Genomic DNA, 20,586 nt, shown 5'->3' on the forward strand with positions numbered 1-20,586 from the left:
GAGAGGTGTTATCTGACAGGTCATGTTGTGTCTCTGAGGGTCTGATGCATTAGCTAGAATACACCCTGATTCAAAGTGGCCCTGAAGGTAGATAGGTGAAGGAGACAAAGGATGTTCACATGTGCCATATGAGGGACATGTGATTAGACCAGATACATCTGAAGGGGGGGTGGATGGGTTAGAGGCCGCAGCATGAACACCGGAAATCACAGCTGACTGCAGGAGAGAGGAGAGAGGAGAACAGATTTAAAGCTTGACTGCAGCTCGATGATTGGCTGCTGGAGATTGAGGTGACATGTGATTGGTTCGCAGAGATGATATGTGGAGTGAATGAAGTAGAGCCCGGGTTCCTGAAGAGACTTGAGCTGAGCTTCATTGAGACGTTCAGCCTCTCAGATGCTCAACATGTCGCTGCACCTCTAGTTATACTATTCTGTATGTCCCCAGGCTGTCCCATCCCTCCGTCTGTCTCCCATCCCTCCATCTGTCTCCCATCCCTCCGTCTGTCTCCCATCCCTCCGTCTGTCTCCCATCCCTCCATCTGTCTCCCATCCCTCCGTCTGTCTCTCATCCCTCCATCTGTCTCCCATCCCTCCATCTGTCTCCCATCCCTCCATTTGTCTCCCATCCCTCCATCTGTCTCCCATCCCTCTGTCTGTCTCCCATCCCTCCATTTGTCTCCCATCCCTCCATCTGTCTCTCATCCCTCCGTCTGTCTCCCATCCCTCCGTTTGTCTCTCATCCCTCCATCTGTCTCTCATCCCTCCGTCTGTCTCCCATCCCTCCATCTGTCTCCCATCCCTCCGTCTGTCTCTCATCCCTCCATCTGTCTCCCATCCCTCCGTCTGTCTCTCATCCCTCTGTCTGTCTCCCATCCCTCCATCTGTCTCCCATCCCTCCATCTGTCTCCCATCCCTCTGTCTGTCTCCCATCCCTCCGTCTGTCTCCCATCCCTCCGTTTGTCTCCCATCCCTCCATCTGTCTCTCATCCCTCCATCTGTCTCCCATCCCTCCGTTTGTCTCTCATCCCTCCATCTGTCTCTCATCCCTCCGTCTGTCTCCCATCCCTCCATCTGTCTCCCATCCCTCCGTCTGTCTCTCATTCCTCCATCTGTCTCCCATCCCTCCATCTGTCTCCCATCCCTCCATCTGTCTCCCATCCCTCCATTTGTCTCCCATCCCTCCATTTGTCTCCCATCCCTCCATCTGTCTCCCATCCCTCTGTCTGTCTCCCATCCCTCCGTTTGTCTCCCATCCCTCCATCTGTCTCTCATCCCTCCGTCTGTCTCCCATCCCTCCGTTTGTCTCTCATCCCTCCATCTGTCTCTCATCCCTCCGTCTGTCTCCCATCCCTCCATCTGTCTCCCATCCCTCCGTCTGTCTCTCATCCCTCCGTCTGTCTCCCATCCCTCCATCTGTCTCCCATCCCTCCGTCTGTCTCCCATCCCTCCATCTGTCTCCCATCCCTCCGTCTGTCTCTCATCCCTCCGTCTGTCTCCCATCCCTCCGTCTGTCTCTCATCCCTCCGTCTGTCTCCCATCCCTCCGTTTGTCTCTCATCCCTCCATCTGTCTCTCATCCCTCCGTCTGTCTCCCATCCCTCCATCTGTCTCCCATCCCTCCGTCTGTCTTTCATCCCTCCGTCTGTCTCTCATCCCTCCGTCTGTCTCCCATCCCTCCATCTGTCTCCCATCCCTCCATCTGCCTCCCATCCCTCTGTCTGTCTCCCATCCCTCCGTCTGTCTCCCATCCCTCCGTTTGTCTCCCATCCCTCCATCTGTCTCTCATCCCTCCATCTGTCTCCCATCCCTCCGTCTGTCTCCCATCCCTCCATCTGTCTCCCATCCCTCCGTCTGTCTCCCATCCCTCCATCTGTCTCCCATCCCTCCATCTGTCTCCCATCCCTCTGTCTGTCTCCCATCCCTCCGTCTGTCTCCCATCCCTCCGTTTGTCTCCCATCCCTCCATCTGTCTCTCATCCGTCCGTCTGTCTCCCATCCCTCCGTTTGTCTCTCATCCCTCCATCTGTCTCTCATCCCTTCGTCTGTCTCCCATCCCTCCATCTGTCTCCCATCCCTCCGTCTGTCTCCCATCCCTCCGTCTGTCTCCCATCCCTCCATCTGTCTCCCATCCCTCCATCTGTCTCCCATCCCTCCGTCTGTCTCCCATCCCTCCGTTTGTCTCCCATCCCTCCATCTGTCTCCCATCCCTCCATCTGTCTCCCATCCCTCCATCTGTCTCCCATCCCTCCGTCTGTCTCTCATCCCTTCGTCTGTCTCCCATCCCTCCATCTGTCTCCCATCCCTCCGTCTGTCTCCCATCCCTCCGTCTGTCTCCCATCCCTCCATCTGTCTCCCATCCCTCCATCTGTCTCCCATCCCTCCGTCTGTCTCCCATCCCTCCGTTTGTCTCTCATCCCTCCGTCTGTCTCTCATCCCTCCGTCTGTCTCCCATCCCTCCATCTGTCTCCCATCCCTCCGTCTGTCTCCCATCCCTCCGTCTGTCTCCCATCCCTCCATCTGTCTTCCATCCCTCCATCTGTCTCTCATCCCTCCGTCTGTCTCCCATCCCTCCGTCTGTCTCTCATCCCTCCGTCTGTCTCCCATCCCTCCGTCTGTCTCCCATCCCTCCATCTGTCTCCCATCCCTCCATCTGTCTCCCATCCCTCCGTCTCTGTCTGGTTTGAAACGGGACCAGGTGTCTCTCATCCCTCCGTCTCTATCTGGTTTGAACTGGGACCAGGTGTCTCTCATCCCTCCGTCTCAGTCTGGTTTGAAACGGGACCAGGTGTCTCTCATCCCTCCGTCTCAGTCTGGTTGGAAACGGGACCAGGTGTCTCTCATCCCTCCGTCTCAGTCTGGTTGGAAACGGGACCAGGTGTCTCTCATCCCTCCGTCTCAGTCTGGTTTGAAACGGGACCAGGTGTCTCTCATCCCTCCGTCTCAGTCTGGTTTGAAACGGGACCAGGTGTCTCTCATCCCTCCGTCTCTGTCTGGTTTGAAACGGGACCAGCTGCTCTCATCCCTCCGTCTGTCTCTCATCCCTCCGTCTCTGTCTGGTTTGAAACGGGACCAGGTGTCTCCCATCCCTCCGTCTGTCTCTCATCCCTCCGTCTGTCTCTCATCCCTCCGTCTCTATCTGGTTTGAAACGGGACCAGGTGTCTCTCATCCCTCCGTCTCAGTCTGGTTTGAACCGGGACACGTTTGCTCTGACTTAATGTCCTTATCGTTCCTCTCTCGCAGAATGTTGATCAATTCTGCTATCAAGACATGCTCAGAGTCAGTTTGAGCGATGCTACATTTCCAGGGGGTCCGCGGGGTCTTAAAAAGCATTAAAGGGCATTTCCCAAGGTATTACATTCTGTAGCTTGTTTTCAATAAGTATATAAATTGTCCAAAGAGGTTGTATTCTACAGTCTGCCTGAATGTAATCATTGCGTAGGTGTGTAGTGTGATTCTGTGTACTTTATTTATGGCATCCCGTTGGGTGTGACGTCATCTGAACAGGACATCTCACGCTCACTGCTTGATAGCGCGAAGGCCCCTTTACGCCGGTTGCTAAACAACATCGTTATGGGGAAATGCAAGTCTGCGTCCAAATGGTTGGAAGATAAGGAGGAAGGACAATCAATACTGTATATAGTCAATGTGAGGTAAAGTGTGTCGCCAAGGTAACCGGTTAGAACTCCAAGTGGAGATGAGGACCTAGAATGTAGGAAAGGGTCTTAGAAAAGGTCTTCCATGTGACTTCAGGAGTCCTGCATCTACCCTGCTTTGGGATGCTAGCAGCTGGGGTGGTGTGGATTGAAAGGAGTGGAAGCATAGAGAGGTGTGAGCTCAGGTCCCTCTCTTGGCTCAGGTGGGTGAACATGGAGCATGTGGTCTAGGGTTGTCCTGAGTCAGCACGTTGATCCACGCTGCAGAAACACCTTTGATCGCTAAAGTGAGCCGTTCTGGACCAGAGCTGAGATTTAGACTTTACCTAAACCACCAGAGCAGACTCCCCTCCCTGCTGACTGCTACTGCTGCCGTAGCACTCTGTGTGTCATTAACACATGGGTTTACTGATCAGGATGTAGACTAGGGGTGTAACTGTACACATACCTGTACCGAAATTATTCGGTATGGGCCCTTCGGTTCGCTACGCGTGTGTACCGAAGTGTACCGAACGAATATAACGTTAAACGTATAACAACTTTTTGGAAGTAATCTCAGGGGCTGCGTCGCAGCATTCAGAGTAATTTGCTCACATTGGGTTCAACGCGTCATAGAGCGAGCAAGTCATTTCATTGGACGAGAGGCATACTATGAGAGCTGGTCACAGGGATGTGTTCAAATGTAGTCAGTAATTTGAGGAACTGTCGAAATGGTGAAAGCAGATAAAGTTGAGCTCTAAAATCCTCCAGCATCATTGAAGTCTCCGGTTTGGGAACATTTTGGTTTCGCAGTTACGTACAAGGATGACGGACAAAGACAGGTGGACCGAACCAAAGCTGTTTGTCGGCATTGTTCAACTAACATTGGTTACGCGGCTGGCAATACATCAAACTTGCAAACTCATTTGAAAAGGCATCACCCGAACGTGAATATCACCGGTACCAAAAGAAAAAAGACTGAAGTGCAAACCCAGCTCCCGCTAGCATTTAAGCCTCCACCACTCGCAACAAGTTCAGACCGAGCCAAAGCTATTACAAACACCAAATATCCTTATGTTGCCATGTTAGCAAAGCGCTACCTGGCTGTATCTGCTACCTCTGTCCCGAGAGAGGGTGTTCTCCACAGCAGGAGACATTGTTAGTGCCAGCAGATCTGCCCTTTCAGCAAGCAATGTGGACAAGTTCATCTTTCTTTAAACAAACAATACAATGAAAAGCAAGTCCTAATGTCAAACTGTCTGCTTAGGTACGAGTACAGCACAGTTCAAATACAGATTACTTCAGTTCATCTAAATGCTGCACCTTAATGTTTATTTTATTATATTTAGTATTTATTTGAGTGAATTCTCGTCTTCATCAGCATCACGGGTCTCAGAGGGGACACGTGTCTACATGTATGAAGAGGAGGATCCTAACCAATAGGGGACCTTTAAAGGGACTGGTCAGAAGCATCATAACTCTTCGTTTGTTGTGGAAGGGCGTTCTAAAGTAAGGTTTGCTGTGACACCTTGTGTCCGTGGAAACATCAAAGAGGCTTTGATGTTTTTAGCTTCCTTTAAAAACACACATTTCAATCAGACAGATAATATCCAAGCAGTGGTACCTTGGGCCTTTTTCATTTCTCTAATTCCCCTCCTGGAGGACCTATCAGTGTATCCTCGGTTAGAGCTCCTCCAGAGAGCCTCCTCTCTCCTCTCTCCTCTCTCCTCTCTCCTCTCCTCTCTCCTCTCTCCTCGGTTAGAGCTCCTCCAGAGAGCCTCCTCTCTCCTCTCTCCTCTCTCCTCTCTCCTCTCCTCTCTCCTCTCTCCTCTCCTCTCTCCTCTCTCCTCGGTTAGAGCTCCTCCAGAGAGCCTCCTCTCTCCTCTCTCCTCTCTCCCCTCCTCTCTCCTCAGTTAGAGCTCCTCCAGAGAGCCTCCTCTCTCCTCTCTCCTCTCTCCTCTGTCCTCTCTCCTCAGTTAGAGCTCCTCCAGAGAGCCTCCTCTCTCCTCTCTCCTCTCTCCTCAGTTAGAGCTCCTCCAGAGAGCCTCCTCTCTCCTCTCTCCTCTCCTCTCTCCTCTCTCCTCTCTCCTCAGTTAGAGCTCCTCCAGAGAGCCTCCTCTCTCCTCTCTCCTCGGTTAGAGCTCCTCCAGAGAGCCTCCTCTCTCCTCTCTCCTCTCTCCTCTCTCCTCAGTTAGAGCTCCTCCAGAGAGCCTCCTCTCTCCTCTCTCCTCTCTCCTCTCTCCTCTCTCCTCAGTTAGAGCTCCTCCAGAGAGCCTCCTCTCTCCTCTCTCCCCTCCCTCCTCTCTCCTCTCTCCTCTCTCCTCGGTTAGAGCTCCTCCAGAGAGCCTCCTCTCTCCTCTCTCCTCTCTCCTCTCTCCTCTCTCCTCAGTTAGAGCTCCTCCAGAGAGCCTCCTCTCTCCTCTCTCCTCTCTCCTCTCTCCTCAGTTAGAGCTCCTCCAGAGAGCCTCCTCTCTCCTCTCTCCCCTCCCTCCTCTCTCCTCTCTCCTCTCTCCTCGGTTAGAGCTCCTCCAGAGAGCCTCCTCTCTCCTCTCTCCTCTCTCCTCTCTCCTCAGTTAGAGCTCCTCCAGAGAGCCTCCTCTCTCCTCTCTCCTCTCTCCTCTCTCCTCTCTCCTCTCTCCTCAGTTAGAGCTCCTCCAGAGAGCCTCCTCTCTCCTCTCTCCTCTCTCCTCTCTCCTCTCTCCTCAGTTAGAGCTCCTCCAGAGAGCCTCCCTCCTCTCCTCTCCTCTCTCCTCTCTCCTCTCTCTCCTCTCTCCTCTCCTCTCTCTTCTCTCCTCAGTTAGAGCTCCTCCAGAGAGCCTCCCTCCTCTCCTCTCCTCTCTCCTCTCTCCCCTCTCTCCTCTCCTCTCTCCTCTCTCCTCGGTTAGAGCTCCTCCAGAGAGCCTCCTCTCTCCTCTCTCCTCTCTCCTCTCTCCCCTCTCTCCTCTCTCCTCTCTCTCCTCTCTCCTCGGTTAGAGCTCCTCCACAGAGCCTCCTCTCTCCTCTCTCCTCTCTCCTCTCTCCTCTCTCCTCTCTCCTCAGTTAGAGCTCCTCCAGAGAGCCTCCTCTCTCCTCTCTCCTCTCTCCTCTCTCCCCTCTCTCCTCTCTCCTCTCTCCCCTCTCTCCTCTCTCCTCTCTCCTCTCTCCTCTCTCCTCGGTTAGAGCTCCTCCAGAGAGCCTCCTCTGTCCTCTCTCCTCTCCCCTCTCCCCTCTCTCCTCTCTCCTCTCTCCTCTCTCCTCGGTTAGAGCTCCTCCAGAGTGCCTCCTCTGTCCTCTCTCCTCTCTCCTCTGTCCTCTCTCCTCGGTTAGAGCTCCTCCAGAGAGCCTCCTCTCTCCTCTTTCCTTGGTTAGAGCTCCTCCAGAGAGCCTCCTCTCTCCTCTCTCCTCTTTCCTCGGTTAGAGCTCCTCCAGAGAGCCTCCTCTCTCCTCTCTCCCCTCTCTCCTCTCTCCTCTCTCCTCTCTCCTCTCTCCTCTCTCCTCGGTTAGAGCTCCTCCAGAGAGCCTCCTCTCTCCTCTTTCCTCGGTTAGAGCTCCTCCAGAGAGCCTCCTCTCTCCTCTCTCCCCTCTCTCCTCTCTCCTCTCTCCTCTCTCCTCTCTCCTCTTTCCTCAGTTAGAGCTCCTCCAGAGAGCCTCCTCTCTCCTCTCTCCTCTCTCCTCAGTTAGAGCTCCTCCAGAGAGCCTCCTCTCTCCTCTCTCCTCTCTCCTCGGTTAGAGCTCCTCCAGAGAGCCTCCTCGACGCTCGATCCTCGGTCCTCGAAGTGCATTTAGAGAAATGAGATGTCCTTCAACATGGCGCGCTGAAATACATTTCCGGGTCACTACCGGAGGACAGAGGAGTCGAGGAGTCGAGGAGTCGAGGAGTCGAGGAGTCGAGGAGAGGGATTAGAGAAATGAGAAAGGGCCCTTGTCTTTCCTCCTTATAAACACTGGGAGGCAGGGCAGTATTATGGGGAAGAGGGGGGGGGGAATACTTCATAGTGTAGTATTAGTATGCTGAATTAATACTTTCTAAACCTCTACTGAGACCTTTGATCGTCAATAAGGAACTGCGTGTGAATATTTAATGAATTATCAAACATTAGAACCAAAAATAATTAAAAAGTTGAACATTTGCTGAAATAAAGTAAATCAGTGTTCTGCTTCAGTGTGGAGAGCAACAGGTCCTTCAGTCAGGCGCTACCATCCGTCCTCCAGCTGCTGGGCTCTGATTGGGCCATGGAGAGGGGGATTTACAGCTGGGACACAGATGCTTTTATAAAGCCAGAGGTCAGGGGTCAAAGGTCAGAGGTCAGTCCATTAGTTACATAAGAGCTTTCAGGGACGCCGACTCTCACCTCCAGAGACAAGCTATTATGGGATGTCAATATAGTGTGTGTGTGTGTGTGTGTGATGGGAAGTGGTGCTCTCAGGTGAAGCGTTGCCAAGGCAGCCAGCTCCCTGTTTGCCGTGGCAACACTTCCTGCTCCTTTCCATGTATTTTGGGACATTTTGGTGTGAAGAGGAGGAACATGTTGTAATATTCTGAATGTGGTGTTTCTGTGTTGGTCCCTGAATGCAGCATCTCTCTCGTCCAATGGGATCTCTCCATGTGATATTGGATGATGTCACAATATAATCTCTACTGTACGTGAAGTGTCTGGTGTTTCAGATTCAATTCAGGTTTAAGATCTGAGCTCTTCTTCAAGTAACACACAGAAATAACTCCTCACACACATCCAGGCAATAAGTCAGGAACACACACACACACACACACACACACACACACACACACACACACACACACACACACACACACACACACACACACACACACACACACACACACACACACACACACACACACACACACACACACACACACACTCCTTCAGTGTGCTGTGTTGTCCAGTAGGGGGCGCCAGAGGAGTGTCCTGTCTGCTTGATGTGATGTAACCTCAGGGGAAGAAGTACTGTATACCACACAATTGCAATTTCTGTATAAGATGTACAGCATTAATGCAGAACTTCTCCCAGTTTCCTCTCTGATTTTGGGTTTTGTGAACAGGTGAATGTGTGGAATCAGAATATAACAATAATATAATATATCAGGTGAGCATGAGGTGCTGAACCCTGATCTCACCTGTGCAGGTCGCTTTCATCCAGAAGAGAGACTGATCCCTTCCTCTGCCGTCCATCGTCTGTCCTCCAACACATGGCCGACTCAGAGGACCCACTTTAACACACACACACACACACACACACACACACACACACACACACACACACACACACGCACACGCTCACACTCACACTCACACTCTGCACCAGGGTTCAACCTTCATGAATTCATCGCACTCCTCAGGTAAGTGTGTTTTAACTTGATGCATACACACATCACCTGTACAGCATACTGTGTGTGTGTGTGTGTGTGTGTGTGTGTGTGTGTGTGTGTGTGTGTGTGTGTGTGTGTGTGTGTGTGTGTGTGTGTGTGTGTGTGTGTGTGTGTGTGTGTGTGTGTGTGTGTGTGTGTGTGTGTGTGTGTGTGTGTGTGTGTGTGTGTGTGTGTGTGTGTGTGTGTGTGTGTGTGTGTGTGTGTGTGTGTGTGTGTGCTTGTGTGGGTGTATATTAATTTGGCCTCTGCTAGTATTTCTGTTCCTTCTTCGTCTGTGCGATTGACTAACTGACTGACTCTAATTTGGTTGCCATGGATACAGAAATAGTACATACATCTTTCTCACACACACACACACACACACACACACACACACACACACACACACACACACACACACACACACACACACACACACACACAGACACACAGACAGCAGTGTGACTCCAGGGGTTGATGCGCCTCAAATAGAAACGCAGAGATGAGTCATCCGCTGAGCTACTGCAGTGTACACACACACACACACACACACACACACACACACACACACACACACACACACACACACACACACACACACACACACACACACCTGTATGCATTTAGATGTGAGACATGTTGCTTCTCGCTGATTTGAAAGACAACAGGACTTTTATTTAATTTAAAACAAAGGACAGTGTTTCCTGTTCCTGTGAGTCATGCCTCAGAGGTGGGGGGGGGGGGGGGGGGGGGTGATGAAGATGATGATAAAATGATTCAATGAAATATCAAACTGTCCTCTCAGAGCTGAAAGCAGAGGTGTTCAAATCCTGGACCCGTACCAACAGCTCAACATATTCACGTAAATAAATGTATTAGCTTCTGTTAGTAAGATGTGTTTCAAGAGCTCCCTCTCCTCTAGGGTGTTCTATAGGTGTTAGTGCATGTCAATGGTCTGCAGAGGCCACAATCATCCCTGTGTCCCTCCAGAGGGAGTGTCTCTAGTTTCTTCCCAGTGGTGGAAGAAGTACTTTTATACTTAATTAAAAGTAGCATCCATTGGACTCCTTTGTTTACGTCCAGTGACAGATATCTGACAGGTTCGATTTGCGATATTTGTTTTTAAGCGACCCAGCGTAAGTTTATTGTAAAATGCGGTGATATCTCCGGCTAGGAAGGTCGCATCAACGTGCTCACGTCTCTAGCACCCCGCAGCCCGAGCTACGAGTGAAAGAACTAAACTTACATGAAACTTCTGTTGGGTTGCTTTAAAGTCAAGCTTCAGTTTCAGATTCACCCTGTAATAGAAACATGTGATGGAGCATTACTAACCTGACTCAGGTGGTTCACCAAACCATCTAGGAGAGCTCCATTGGAAGACCTTTGGAAAGGGCGGGCACTTTCAAAGATACTTGGCAGGTGATTGGATCAATCTGTCTATCACCTTCTATCATGGGCCACTTCTGATTGGTTAACAATGGCTGGCACATGTGGAGCACAGCACTTCTGATTGGTTAACAATGGCTGGCACATGTGGAGCACAGCACTTCTGATTGGTGTGGATGACTGACACACAAGAAGAACAAAAAAGGAAAAAAGGAGGCTTTGCGATTTTATGATTGCATCATTTAAAATCGTGATTTAAAATCGATTAATCGTTCAGCCCTAATCACTATGCAACCCTCAGGCTCCTATTGGCTAGCGCTTCAACACAGTGTACGTGATAAGCTAAGGGGGCGGGACATCTCTAAGCGGTGGACCAATCAGAGCAGACTGGGCTCTATGCGCTCTTTAAGTAAAAGTAAAAAAATATTAGCATTAAAATATACTCAACGTACAAAATAACTTGCTATACACACATAAGACATTTAAATACCTCTTATTAAATGAAAGGACATATTAGTTGAATGTATAACTTAATTGACGTATTTAAGATCATTATGACCTCTGGATGACACATTTAGGGTTTTCCCTAGATCATCAGAGAAGAAAATAGACCAATAATCGTATATGTATGGGTTGTACCTTAAATGTGTACTTTAATACTTGATGAGTCCTTTACTGTGTGTTGAGACTCTGCAAACTCTCCCTTAAAGCTTCACTCAAGACAAACAAAGCCTATAAATAGCAACGAGCACTTTCAATTAATAATATCACGCCCTCAGAGAGCGCTGCAGCTTGTATAACCTCACATTTATACTATAGACGTATCAAAACAATATGATGACTTTTACTGGCTATATATAAATGACTGTTGTGTTGCCAGGCATAGTGTTGTTGTATTGTTGATATATTCATACTAAATGGTTCATTATTTAGCTTCAATATAAAGGTGGCTTCAGCTGAGCTGGTGTTCATGGTGTGAAAGGGAATTAGCAAAGGAGCTAACTGGCGGATGTGTGGCTAGTTAGCTAATTCTGCCGTATCCCAAATAGAAGAATCCCATTGGCTCTTTGTGGAGGAAACCAGGGAGATGCTGCCTTCAGGGACACCTCCAGAAATACCTGCAGATTTCCATGTAAAGCAGTGTATTTTTACTGATCTCTCCACCCACACAAACTGCACGAGGAGGTCCCGCCCCCTCTGCGTGATTGACAGGTGATCTCTCCACCCACACAAACTGCATGAGGAGGTCCCGCCCCCTCTGCGTGATTGACAGGTGTTCTCTCCACCCACACAAACTGCACGAGGAGGTCCCGCCCCCTCTGCGTGATTGACAGGTGGTCTCTCCACCCACACAAACTGCACGAGGAGGTCCCGCCCCCTCTGCGTGATTGACTGGTGATCTCTCCACCCACACAAACTGCACGAGGAGGTCCCGCCCCCTCTGCGTGATTGACAGGTGATCTCTCCACCCACACAAACTGCATGAGGAGGTCCCGCCCCCTCTGCGTGATTGACAGGTGTTCTCTCCACCCACACAAACTGCACGAGGAGGTCCCGCCCCCTCTGCGTGATTGACAGGTGATCTCTCCACCCACACAAACTACACGAGGAGGTCCCGCCCGCACCCTCTGCGTGATTGACTGGTGATCTCTCCACCCACACAAACTGCATGAGGAAGTCCCGCCCCTCTGCGTGATTGACAGGTGTTCTCTCCACCCACAAAAACTGCAGGAGGAGGTCCCGCCCCCTCTGCGTGATTGACAGGTGGCCTCTCCACCCACACAAACTGCATGAGGAGGTCCCGCCCCCTCTGCGTGATTGACAGGTGGTCTCTCCACCCACACAAACTGCACAAGGAGGTCCCGCCCCCTATGCGTGATTGACAGGTGATATCTCCACCCACACAAATAGGACGAGGAGGTCCCGCCCCCTGTGTGTGATTGACAGGTGGTCTCTCCGCCCACACAAACAGGACGAGGAGGTCCCGCCCCCTGTGTGTGATTGACAGGTGATCTCTGCACAAACATGACAGCGCTGAACGCCTCCCCCTCAGAGCTGACGGCTTAATGCTCTCCCTCTCTCTCTCTCTCTCTCTCTCTCTCTCTCTTTTGGTCTATTTATATCCGCCGCTGCTCCTCCTCCCTCGCAGCTATTTTCAGCTCTCCCCCCTCGATCCCCCCTCCTTCTCCTGTTAGTGAATGCTGCTCCTCTTCCTCTCTAATCTTCCTCTTCCTCTCAGAGAGCTGCAGTAAAGAGAAGACGTTTCTCCTGAATAAAGACATGTTGACTTTCTCCTCCTCATCCGTCTGTAACTTCCTCCCCCTCCTCCCTCTCTCTCTCTCTCTATCTCTCTCTCTCTCTCTTAATGTTCATTCAGCAGCTCACACACACACACACACACACACACACACACACACACACACACACACACACACACACACACACACACACACACACACACACACACACACACACACACTCACACACGCGCCGTTTCGGATTTTCTTTTTATCCACGTCTCCCTCCCCGGCGTGTCCCTCTCTCTTCTTCATTCTCTCTGATTCTAATTTTGGAAACATGGAACCTCGGGGAGCGCTCTCCCAAAGCTATTTACGTCCTCGCCTCCCCTCCTCCCTCTCCTCCTCCCTCTCCTCCTCCCCCCCCCCCCCTCCTCCGTCGGGCAGCAGGAGAACAGCATGATGGTCCTTTGATGCAGCCGAGCAGTTCTGTCTCTGTGTGTTGTGTGAGCGCTGTTAGCCGCAGCATCTCTTCACTCAGGGAGATGCACGGTATGTTTCTCTGATCGCCTCCTCTTCCTCCTCCTCTTCCTCTTCATCGTGAAGACTTCCAGAGGAAACTAACTTTTTTCTGCAGCCGCTGAGGAGGCAGCAGCTGGACTCTGACCGAGGAGAGAAGTCACATTTCAGTTCGTTGCAACGTCTGCAGGTCCTGAATCTCACTCTGTGTTTGATTCAAAGCACAGAGGAGGTACCTGAGGACACGTTAGAGGAGAGGAGTCAGAGAGAGGCTACAGGAGGAGAGGAGTCCAGAGAGAGGCTACAGGAAGAGAGGAGTCCAGAGAGGCTACAGGAGGAGAGAAGTCAGAGAGAGGCTACAGGAGGAGAGGAGTCCAGAGAGGCTACAGGAGGAGAGGAGTCCAGAGAGAGGCTACAGGAGGAGAGGAGTCAGAGAGAGGCTACAGGAGGAGAGGAGTCCAGAGAGGCTACAGGAGGAGAGGAGTCCAGAGAGGCTACAGGACGAGAGGAGTCCAGAGAGAGGCTACAGGAGGAGAGGAGTCAGAGAGAGGCTACAGGAGGAGAGGAATCCAGAGAGGCTACAGGAGGAGAGGAGTCCAGAGAGGCTCAAGGGTCCAACAGAGGAAGCTTCCTGCAAAGAGGAAGTCTCAGTGTTCTCTGTGTTTGTGACTCACTCCTCTAGCCAGGCAGAGGGAGGGTACCGTGCACCTGCTTCATTAAAGAAGAGGAGGACTTTGTGTTAAGTGTCCTGGGAAGCTGAACGGCTTCCCAGGACACCAGAGACTGCTACAGACAGCCCAGAGGAGCTTCCTGTGAACACCAGAGACTGCTACAGACAGCCCAGAGGAGCTTCCTGTGAACACCGGAGACTGCTACAGACAGCCCAGAGGAGCTTCCTGTGAACACCAGAGACTGCTACAGACAGCCCAGAGGAGCTTCCTGTGAACACCAGAGACTGCTACAGACAGCCCAGAGGAGCTTCCTGTGATCACCAGAGACTGCTACAGACAGCCCAGAGGAGCTTCCTGTGAACACCAGAGACTGCTACAGACAGCCCAGAGGAGCTTCCTGTGAACACCAGAGACTGCTACAGACAGCCCAGAGGAGCTTCCTGTGATCACCAGAGACTGCTACAGACAGCCCAGAGGAGCTTCCTGTGAACACCAGAGACTGCTACAGACAGCCCAGAGGAGCTTCCTGTGAACACCAGAGACTGCTACAGACAGCCCAGAGGAGCTTCCTGTGAACACCAGAGACTGCTACAGACAGCCCAGAGGAGCTTCCTGTGAACACCGGAGACTGCTACAGACAGCCCAGAGGAGCTTCCTGCCTTTAAGAGGATTCTTTTATCCATCACTTCCAAAAGCCGCTTCAAAGTGTGCAGCTCCTCCCACGATGTTCTGAGCGCCTCTCTGCACGTCCGGGTCCTGACTCTGAACCATGGCGTTCCCCCGGAGGAGGGGGCACTGACCGACGGGAGCGCTGCCTCTCGGAGCTTGGCATGCTGTTGCACCCTCCAGAGTCCGGATTGTGCGCCATGTTGCAGACCATCTACGAGACTGAGTCCTGCTTCTCCTCCTCCAACAACACAGACTCTCCTCAGCAGCCTCTGGAGCTCCGAGGCTCCGACAGCAGCGCCATGCCCAGCGCCGGTGAGTCATCTCTGGAAGAGGAGAGAGGAGAGAGGAGGGGGGGGCTGCAGTCTGGCGGACGGAGCAGCAGAGGAGCGGGTGTAAACATTTTATGTGCCCTTCTCAGGCGGCTGTGTGAATGAAGGGATTGTTGAGGCTCTGGTGCTTTGCTTCTTGTCTTTAATACGTGTCCTTGTTGACGTTGGAGCTGCTGTGAGGTTCAGGCTCATAGAGTATTATTGTATCAGGATGTATTAGGACTTTCCAAAGAGCATGTTGTTGAGAGGGCTTGAGAATAGCTTGCTGACAGGAGCACGTGTAAACATTTTATGGGCACTTTCCAGGCGGCTATTTGAATGAAGGGATTGTTGAGCGTCTGGTCCTTTGCTTCTTGTCTTAAATATGATATATTAGATCACTAATTAGCAAACAGATGAATGTTTATGGATGTTCTTTAAAAAGTTCAGGAGCCTCATTTATAAAGGGATAGACGCTCAAACATGGCGTACGCCAGTTTCTACGCAATGTTTGCGATTTATAAAATACTAACTTGACGGGAAAACGTGCGGTCCTCGACGCAAACTCTAACCCATGCGTACGCACTAAGCACAACAACGGGAGAGACGAGAAACTGCACACCGTTGGCAGAAGGAAGAATGGAGAGAAATATGTGGAAATAATACCATAAATCAAATGTTACCTCTCATTTATCATATCTGAAGAATTCATCTTCAAACATTGATTGAAGCCAATCTTAAAATGATGAAGTCTTCAGGAATTGTTGAGGGTCTGGTCCTCGTTTCACTTCCACCTACAAGTCTGACATTCGGTAGGTAGGTGTATTATGATGAGACACACAAGCCTCTTGGCATCATATCATAAACCCTACAGGAAGTCGGACATGTTGGGTCTTATGTGCACTTCTCAGGCGGCTGTGTGAATGAAGGGATTGTTGAGGGTCTGGTGCTTTGCCTCTTGTCTTTAATACGTGTCCTTGTTGACGTTTGAGCTGCTGTGCGGTTCAGGCTCATAGAGTATTATTGTATCATGATTAGGATTAGGACTTGTACTTTCCAAAGAGCATGTTGTTGAGAGGGTTTGGTGATAGCTTGCTGACAGGAGGATGGACAGTGAGAGCTTTGTGAGAAAGGGAACGTGTATTCTGGTGCTGTAAACACAACAGGAAGTAGATACTGTAGTCTGAGCTGCAGCAGAAAGGCAATACTTTAAAACCTCTTACATTGGTACCAGTTTATAGTTATAACTCTAAACGCAGACATGATGCACGTTAACGGCTCTTCAGGGATGGTTGAGGGTCTGGTCCTTTGCTTCTTGTCTTTAATACGTGTCCTTGTTGAGGTTCAGACTCAAAGAGTATTATTGTATCAGGATGTATTAGGACTTGTACTTTCCAAAGATATCGTCCTTTGCCGTTGGCTTCAGAAGTCCCAGGAGTGAAAGGAGCCTCTTTAGCTCCAGTACTAATCCAGTGACGGCTTTCTGTAAACAGTCGCTAACCGCTAATGCTGCTAACAGCTTATCCTACCAATGGTTGTAAACAAATAAAGGCTAACGTTGAACGGCTAACTCCACATGATACTTCCTGTTTATATCCTCCAGATATAGAAGGTGTAGTTCCAAAGCTTAAAGCAGGAAGAAGTAAAGGGTTCTTCAGATCCTTTAAATCCATATCAATGAATGGACGTGCTTCAATCCGGAGTGCTCTGTCGGCAACACTCCGGGCTCTTTACAACGTTGATCAAATTGAGCCCCTCGTTGTGCTTTCACCTACAAGTCTGACATTTGGTATGCTGATGTATTATGATGAGACTTCTTGAAGCTTCTTGGTGTCATATCATAAACCCAACCGGAAGTCAGGCCTTCTGGGTTTTATGGGCAATTTCTGGAACTTTTCAGCTGCCGTAATTGAACAAACTCCTCGTACAGTTTTCCTCCGTTCAAATTCAAATGTGGACACGACCATCTCAAGACCTTGAGGTTTAACGGTGATTGAAAGCTTTTGTCTACATTGCTGTGGCATGGCGGCGAAAAAGCGTCTTACTCTCATATACGTGTGAGGGTCCGTCCATCACTGCTTGCATCTTTAATTCTCACTTTTCTTAGTCATAACTATCAATTAATCAATTAGACTTGATTTAAATAGCATCTCACATTCACGAGAGGTAACATGAAGTGCTTCAAACTAAAACACAGTAGAAACCCAATCCACCGGTCCATAGACAGAGCAGCACTTTGTAATGAATACAAATACTTCAACCCAACAGCAATCAGTAAACCCATGACTGAAAATAACAAGAATACATTCAATCTGAATCAAATGAAAGCCAATGAGACGTACTTATGTCCCATTGAGATGGCTTCTATCTATCCATTCATAAACACATAGATTATTTGCCTAACGAACGAAGGCGTTGATGCAATGAAAGTCCTGTGAATGTCGTAAATCGAAGCAGACCACAGTGTCGGGTTTTTAGGAGTAAAAGTCAGAATGCTTCAGGCGCTGATTCGAACGTCTCACCGTCCTGAGATCTCCTGCTAATTCTGCTGCTGTACGCTAACCCCCCGTCAGCATAGAGAGGATGTTTAACCCTTCGGGGAAACTTCAAAAACATTTAGGACCCCAAAAAACCCTTTCTTTACAGTTTTGCAGCAAAGAGACAATGCTGATTAGAGGCAGAACACACATCCACAGTAAAGACAGTGAAGAAGCCAGTCATCACATTTATCAAGTGTAAAAGTATATATTGCACAGCAGCGGTGTTCGATCTGAATTAATCGTTGCATTTCCTACATTTTCAAGATGAATCTCTTAATTAACACATTACATCACATGTTACTCGTTAGACGCTTTTATCCAAAGCAACTTACATACTCAATCCCCACAGGAGCACTTTGGGGTGAAGTGTCTCAGGGACACAATGAGATGCTGACTGCAGTGGGGTTTGAACCTGGTCCCAACACCTACACACAACCCACTGCGCCACACGCCTCCACACAGCTCTATAGTTTGAGTAAAGAAATGCCATTTATGATATATTGACAGACATTCAAAGCTTCATTCTGAATGAAGCTTTGAATGTTAAAAAGTGACTTTGGAAGCAGGAAGTTTGTCATGAATCCAGTCCAAATCCAGTGTTGATATTTCTGTGTGGTTTCATGACTCTGAGTCAAAGCCTGGCTGCACGGCTCGGAACAAATAACTACATTATGATCATTTCACAGGCGCAATATGATGCAGAATGTTAGAGGGGATTATCATTTTTCCACAATTCATTCAAATAGATATTAAAATGATCAGTGTGTGGTTTTAAAGACCGAGCCCCTCAGCGTGCTTCCCCCTGCAAGTCTGAAATTATGTATGCAGATGTTTTAAGATGAGATGCACAAAAAAGCCTCTTGGCATCACATCGGAACCCTAACAGGAAGTCTTCCATTTACGATTTTATGTTCAAGCTTTGGGAACTTCTTTGCACTTTTCAGCGACACCTCGTACAGTAATTATCATGTTTGCACGGTTCATTCAAATATATATATAAATGGTTATTGTGGGATTTAAAAAAAAAAAGAGTTTCTGCAACAAAACAAGGATTTTGACTTCTTATCTTATTAACGCCCGCAGAGCCATCATTGATATATCTTTTAAAAAGACCAGAGACACAGGACTCAGACCATCTGTATAGAAACACCCCTGGATATACATTACAAGAAAATAAGTAGTTTATTGATCCCGCTTTGGGGCCTTTGTGCAGCATCAAGAGATATCACATTGCTCAATAACAAAAAACAGGAAAAGTAGAAAATATACAAGTTGAATTTACAAATGAACAATAACAACGTATGAAGCAAGTTATGATATATACATAAGTATGTGAGAGATGGAATATTACACATTAAACTGAATATGTAAATGCAGAATGTACGGTGTGAGAAGCTGTGGAGAAAGTGATCAAATGTGCATCATTACAGGACGATGCATTGTTACTGACGAGTGCAGCGCTTTATGAATATGCAGCAGATGTTAACGCAACAACAGACGGCCTGACCTACAGTCTGCAGCCCATAATACTCTGACCCACCCTGCGTCTCCATGGCAACGCTACACATGTGACTCCTCTCCCTGTAAGCTTCTAATTTGTCTAAAGGACACGCCACCATTATACTATTTTTACCTCCCTCCGTCTCCCCCCTCCTCCTCCTCTCCCCCACCACCGGCTTTTTTTAGAGTGTTTTGCAGAGCTGATGTCATAGTGCCTATTTTCTTTTAGCGGCGCAGAACGAACAGAAACACAGAGAGACGAGAGAGAAATGCTGTTTCCAGAGATAGATCACTGAGGGAGAACACTTTAAAGAGTCCTCTCTGATGTTCAGGTGTATATCAGTATGTAGTGTCTCTACTTTAAAGAGTCCTCTCCTGCTGATGTTCAGGTGTATATCAGTATGTAGTGTATCTACTTTAAAGAGTCCTCTCCTGCTGATGTTCAGGTGTATATCAGTATGTAGTGTCTCTACTTTAAAGAGTCCTCTCCTGCTGATGTTCAGGTGTATATCAGTATGTAGTGTCTTTACTTTAAAGAGTCCTCTCCTGCTGATGTTCAGGTGTATATCAGTATGTAGTGTCTCTACTTTAAAGAGTCCTCTCCTGCTGATGTTCAGGTGTATATCAGTATGTAGTGTCTCTACTTTAAAGAGTCCTCTCCTGCTGATGTTCAGGTGTATATCAGTATGTAGTGTCTCTACTTTAAAGAGTCCTCTCCTGCTGATATTCAGGTGTATATCAGTATGGAGTGTCTCTACTTTAAAGAGTCCTCTCCTGCTGATGTTCAGGTGTATATCAGTATGTAGAGTCTCTACTTTAAAGAGTCCTCTCCTGCTGATGTTCAGGTGTATATCAGTATGTAGTGTCTCTACTTTAAAGAGTCCTCTCCTGCTGATGTTCAGGTGTATATCAGTATGTAGTGTCTCTACTTTAAAGAGTCCTCTCCTGCTGATGTTCAGGTGTATATCAGTATGTAGTGTCTCTACTTTAAAGAGTCCTCTCCTGCTGATGTTCAGGTGTATATCAGTATGTAGTGTCTCTACTTTAAAGAGTCCCCTCCTGCTGATGTTCAGGTGTATATCAGTATGTAGTGTCTCTACTTTAAAGATTCCCCTCCTGCTGATGTTCAGGTGTATATCAGTATGTAGTGTCTCTACTTTAAAGAGTCCTCTCCTGCTGATGTTCAGGTGTATATCAGTATGTAGTGTCTCTACTTTAAAGAGTCCTCTCCTGCTGATATTCAGGTGTATATCAGTATGGAGTGTCTCTACTTTAAAGAGTCCTCTCCTGGTGATGTTCAGGTGTATATCAGTATGCAGTGTCTCTACTTTAAAGAGTCCTCTCCTGCTGATGTTCAGGTGTATATCCGTATATAGTGTCTCTACTTTAAAGAGTCCTCTCCTGCTGATATTCAGGTGTATATCAGTATGTAGTGTCTCTACTTTAAAGAGTCCTCTCCTGCTGATGTTCAGGTGTATATCAGTATGTAGTGTCTCTACTTTAAAGAGTCCTCTCCTGCTGATGTTCAGGTGTATATCAGTATGTAGTGTCTCTACTTTAAAGAGTCCTCTCCTGCTGATATTCAGGTGTATATCAGTATGGAGTGTCTCTACTTTAAAGAGTCCTCTCCTGGTGATGTTCAGGTGTATATCAGTATGCAGTGTCTCTACTTTAAAGAGTCCTCTCCTGCTGATGTTCAGGTGTATATCAGTATGTAGTGTCTCTACTTTAAAGAGTCCTCTCCTGCTGATGTTCAGGTGTATATCAGTATGTAGT

The 20,586-nt window shown here is 48.8% G+C and overlaps 2 protein-coding genes across 6 annotated transcripts in view; one reads left to right on the plus strand and one right to left on the minus strand.

The window, feature by feature from the left end:
• The window catches only part of cyb561 (cytochrome b561), a 33,586-nt gene extending 24,722 nt beyond the window's left edge, over positions 1-8,864 (minus strand). The window contains exon 1 of the mRNA XM_079643305.1: positions 8,750-8,864. The gene's annotated coding sequence lies outside the window, so the exon portion shown is untranslated. The remainder of the gene's footprint in view (positions 1-8,749) is intronic.
• The window catches only part of hdac5 (histone deacetylase 5), a 55,031-nt gene continuing 43,282 nt past the window's right edge, over positions 8,838-20,586 (plus strand). For 3 of the 5 annotated variants that reach the window (XM_079643299.1, XM_079643300.1, XM_079643301.1), the window contains exon 1: positions 12,247-14,774. In XM_079643299.1, the coding sequence (XP_079499425.1) occupies positions 14,624-14,774 (151 nt within the window). In that variant the 5' untranslated portion in view covers positions 12,247-14,623. Of the gene's footprint in view, positions 8,972-12,245; positions 14,775-20,586 lie in introns of those variants that run through there. The other 2 variants (XM_079643303.1, XM_079643302.1) reach the window with 2 other exon arrangements.

This window comes from Notothenia rossii (assembly GCF_949606895.1).
Source record: "Notothenia rossii genome assembly, chromosome: 8".
NCBI lineage: Eukaryota > Metazoa > Chordata > Actinopteri > Perciformes > Nototheniidae > Notothenia > Notothenia rossii.